General features: G+C 45.2%; 1 protein-coding gene across 1 annotated transcript; it reads right to left on the reverse strand.

Moving 5' to 3' along the window:
* Positions 1–542: 542 nt before the first annotated feature.
* CDEST_15532 (uncharacterized protein) lies at positions 543–1,442 on the reverse strand. Its single transcript, XM_062931687.1, has 3 exons — positions 1,278–1,442; positions 1,014–1,177; positions 543–952 (listed from the first exon to the last, which is right to left on the reverse strand). The coding sequence occupies exons 1-3, from the start codon at positions 1,313–1,315 to the stop codon at positions 777–779; spliced, it is 378 nt and encodes a 125-aa protein (XP_062787738.1). The 5' UTR covers positions 1,316–1,442; the 3' UTR covers positions 543–776.
* Positions 1,443–4,859: the final 3,417 nt, after the last annotated feature.

Raw genomic sequence — 4,859 nt, forward strand, 5'->3', positions numbered from 1 at the left:
CCTACTTCACTTTCGGGGGAGGTCTCGTCGTGTTTGGTGTTGTGAGAGGAATGAAGGGGAGGGGTGCTGTGGTGGTGTTGAGGGACGAGTCCAAAAGTGAAGACGGAAACGATGAGACCCGTTAGGGATGCGAGACGAAGCCCTGCAAAAACCTAACAAATCTTAACACTGGGTGCCAAGAAAAATTTACAGAAGGTACCTCTGGCCAGGATTGCCCTACAAGGGATAGATACCACTCGTTTATATAGATCTCCTGCAGGCCCAGCAGATCACTCTAAGCAATACAACCACATTTTGTTAGATAGTCGATGTCGATTCGATGCAATACACCTGGGTTCATTGATCAAAGAGTGGTTGTTGTGCTTGATTGAGGGATTCCTCCCATCCCGGTCGAAGCGGGGTTCTGTCTTGTATCTACCCGTTCTCACCGGTTCTTGCATATTACATTTATGCGAGTATTGTAGTTTTGACAGCCTTTAATCCGGACACAGGCGTCAATCTAACACATTTATCCCCATTCATTATGCCACTGCTAACCATACTGAAGATCTGTCACCTTCCTCATCGATCTTCACGAGTTTGGCCGTTATAGATTTACTGCAGAACCAGCAGACTACACTAAGCAATACCACAACTAACTTGTCCCATACTCGTTATGTCACTAGTAACTATACAGTCAATCTGTCACCCTCTCTATCAGCTGTAACATACTACTTTTAAGCGCGACGTTCAGGTTGGTAATAACCTGGACAACGGCATTACCCGCGTTCCCCTCGTCACCCGCATCCGGTTGAATGACTAGTCGCGATAGTCTCAGATGCATCCGTATCGACGCAGCACGAGTCAACCGCTCCATAGTATCTGCACGCATTATACATATTCTCCCCTGATATCCTGGTACCTGCATAGGCGGTACACCAATACCCGTCCCAACCTAGCAAGTTGTGATGTCCTAGTAAGATGAGTAGTGTACCTCAGCTAAGAAACTAAGATTCAGTACTACGCTCACTTACGAACTGCCCAGGGTCCGACTGCAAAATATGGCTTAGCCCGCCTACAAGCGTTGGTTTGTAAATCCTCGGTTGAAACTCTGCCCTTTTTTCCGAGTGCGGGATTAGCTCTTTCTTGTATACAAGTACACCAATCCCATGCTTTAGCATAGGCGATTGGGGTAAACCTGTGTGCTAATTTAGCAAGTTATTTCGCATCATATGTCATATGCCAATGTGAGATAGGTAAGGACGGAGTAGGTGTAGACAGTGATGAGGATTACTAACAGTGTGAGAATCATTGTGAGTAAGGATATGATATCCATTTGTGTTAGTTTGGTGACAAGTCGTTTGCTACTGGTGAATTATTGCTAGAATAGATTGTGATGGCGGAGCCAGAAGAAAAGATAGGGAAATATGCTATATTAATACTCGCTATCTCAGCAATCTGAAGTAGCCAGGAGAGGGGTTTAGGCATTTTCAGAGATATATACTAGCATGTTACTCTAAATAGAGAAGGCCGCGCAATCCATTACGCGTTTACGCCTTTGTTCATATCTGCTATAGAGGGGAGAAGTCTACACTACTATGGAGCGCAAACACCTAATTAAAAACACTGTTACGTCTATACTATTCCCTAGTGACAGGAAAAGGTAACAAAGCCGTGTTGCGCTCCACTACTAAAGAGTTGTTTTGTAAGCAAAACCTTTATTTAGTTAGAATCTATGGTAATCTTATTTCCAGGCTACGAACAGGATTACGCGGCCTTTTCGATAATCTAACGGTGTCTCTTGAGGAAATTTCCGGCTACCGAAAAGTTTTAGGCTACAGCAAACCAATAGTAGCGTTTTAGTCACCGCAGTTAGAGTGCTAGTTGGTGTAAAACGGGAGGCTCTGTATGTTCGGCAAAAGCAGAACATAGGTACAGCTACTTGTTTGTACGCATTCAGCAGACTTAATAAACTAGTACCTATGAGATCTTAAGACAGAGTCAGCAACCTCCGAGTTAGCTAAAAGATTTCACCTTATCAACCTTATATTAGGCGTAAACTATGATTTACAAAGAGCAACTTTAGACATTTGAATTTTATGTAGTTGTTGCTAGTTTTATCAAGGATTTGGAAGGCTCCGGCGATAATATCCTTGTAACTGGAATTTGGGCACTTTAACGTCAGGCCTACCAGAGTTTTTCATGCCCACTAAACTCTATATGATGCTTCAAGCAGCACGCAATCAGTGCCGCGTTGTCAAGCGCCTTTCCATAGTCACTCTAAAAGATAAATAGTCGCCGAGAGACGACGCAGTCAAAAAGTTTAAGAGCTGTTGCCATAATTTACAGGAATTGATAGAGCGGCGTCCACCTTACAGCCGCGTCCGCGTTCGTGAATTTTATAGGTAGCAAGGAGCCCAGAACCAAGCGGGGCATTTACAAGTAGTTGACTTGAAAAGGAGCAAGAAGTTTCACGCACATTTTACAAAACCGAGAACGTAGCTTTTGCATATGTTTGTAAGTCAGCATAAGATGGAATTGTTACGTCTTGGGCCTGGAAGTGGTGTCATGCTCAGCAGAAAGGATAGTAACGCTTTGCGGTTTCTCCAACGTTACTTGATAAGCCGAGTAGGCGAACTTAGCTCGCATATTAAATCAGACTTGATCAAAGCCAGATCGTTTGATGGATCCTAGGGAAACACGGTTTACGTTACTGTAGTGTGCAAGTCTATGTTGTTGGAGCGTTTACGTCGCTCTCAGGTTCGCTGCCCTTCTTATACGTCATGTCAGTGATTGGCTGAAGTGACTCGGATGGTTCGGAAGCGGTTAGTGAGCATCTCGATATCAGCCCAATATTCGGCCGAAATGTGCAAGTGCTGGCTGGGTGCTGTAGGAATGAATGCAGAGACACCACCTAGCATGACCTATCTTGACCAAACTTTTGTCCCGCGGTGGAGGTGGTTGCCATGATGCTTTTTCAACGCGGATTTTGCCGCTAAAAACCTACGCAGTTGTGAGGAGGCATACGGTCCCACCAAAGCTGCACATATTTAGCCATAGGCATAGCCAGCAAAGTATCACCACCGCATTCTCTCACTTTCCAAGGAGTAGATAGTTTAGCTTGACACGAATGGGTTACGTATGTGTCACGTAGCACAACGATACAGTTAGTTACGTGGGCAGTAACCAACACTTATATGACATACCTCGTGACAGTATGTTTGTAGTAATTAAGGCTTCTGTAAACGTTACCTCATTCCTAGATAAGGGACGGCTAACCAGTTGTTGTGTAAGTAGTACAGGCTGGTTTAGGAGGATCCAAATTGTTAATGTACAAGCCAGTTGAAGGGAGTTCCAAGATGACCGCTAGCTCTTATGTAGCATGCTTTAGAGAAGGAGGGGGTCTAGCGGGTGCTCTTAATCGGTGTTAACTAGAAACGTTTGCCCAATTACATAGTTACATATCAGTGTTTTTAGAGTAGTGTAAACCTTCTTATCTTAAGCCTTGACAAAAAAAAAAGAGCTAGTAAGGATTCCTGCAGCAATCATCCCACCAGCAGGCAAGAGATAGCATACCGAAAGCTTGATAATACTTAGTTTAGCTCTAATACAAGGATTTCTGCTTTTAATCCAATCAACAAAGGGCTTATGCCGTGTACCTGTTGTTTTCCCCCGCAGTTAGGTAGACGGCTACACTATGCGTGCATTACAACCCTGTCAACAAGGACACAAATTCAAAGCTTTGGGTAGAACTCTCTTAGACACTTCAATACAGTTTTCCCTCTTCAAATCAATCGGCCGCGTAATCATCAACGTTCGACAACGTTTGATTGTGCTTGCAATTGGATGGATGTCTAATTAGGGGGACAAGACAACCTCATTTTCCAGTTTGCAGCTCCGAGTTGCAAACTTCAGGCGCGAAACTTAGAGTCCCTGCTCCCTCTGACGGTTCCGATTTCGAGACGGCCTGCGCCTAGGGCTATTCTGTATTATTCAAAGAATTAATTAATTCCCAAGTACTTACTGCTTTTCTGGTAGGCAGCCGCAAATTTTGTACATTCAAAACATTCCAAACCTCCACTCCACATCATTGACACACTTCCTTATTGCGCACCACTGCATGTGATCCTGAGAACCCTGAACATGACCAGCCCCTGTGTCTTAGAGGTCTTCCCTTATAAACACTGCACTTGGCACTACGGGGCCAAATTCCGGTTTCAGAAAATGCAAAATTTCTAGATACGTCTGCATGCAGTTGCGCTACCAATAGCCTCTAGCATCTATGGCTTTTAATCATTCAAACTCTATCCTGCGAGGTTAGCAACCCCCTCCCCTTAGCCCTTCTACTGCAGTTGTGAACGTTTGTAGACGCATGGAGCCGCGTGTCCTGCGCCTAGGACTGCCGTAAATCCTGGTGTTGGTTTCTAGATGCATCTGTCGTTTCTTTGCCGACAGCCTTTAGCAGACATAGCTATGAATCCTTAAACTATATCCTGGTAGGTTTGTCCCCCCCTGGCCTCGGCCCTTCTACTGCAGTTGCAAACGTTCGTAGGCGCATGAAGCCACGTCTCCTGCCCTTGGGTCTGCCGTCAATCCTGGTGTTAGTTTCCAGGTCAAGATTATCGTGAGGGGACTGGAAAGGTCATGCAGGATGGGTCTGAGATCGGCACTGTGCAAATCACAGAGGCTTGTCGGGCCTTCCGTTGCCAGCCTCTCCACTGCTATTTGAGGGCATGTTTACGGTGATTTCCAATTTATACAGCGTCGCCTTATCACGTGGTCTGTTGGGCAGAATACTCTGGGGTGTAGGGCGTACTGCATGGCTATAAGTAGCTTACAGGCCTTTCTTCATCCACTAGCTGCTTGCGTACTGATTAGCA

This window comes from Colletotrichum destructivum, chromosome 12 (genome assembly GCF_034447905.1).
Source record: "Colletotrichum destructivum chromosome 12, complete sequence".
NCBI lineage: Eukaryota > Fungi > Ascomycota > Sordariomycetes > Glomerellales > Glomerellaceae > Colletotrichum > Colletotrichum destructivum.

Bases quoted from the DNA above. Each gene is read 5' to 3' on its own strand.
- CDEST_15532 (XM_062931687.1), bottom strand. From the start codon at position 1,315: ATGGATATCATATCCTTACTCACAATGATTCTCACACT. The intron at 1,178-1,277 runs GTTAGTAATCCT...ATTAGCACACAG, and splicing joins CTCACAATGATTCTCACACT to GTTTACCCCAATCGCCTATG. The intron at 953-1,013 runs GTAAGTGAGCGT...TCATCTTACTAG, and splicing joins AGTCGGACCCTGGGCAGTTC to GACATCACAACTTGCTAGGT.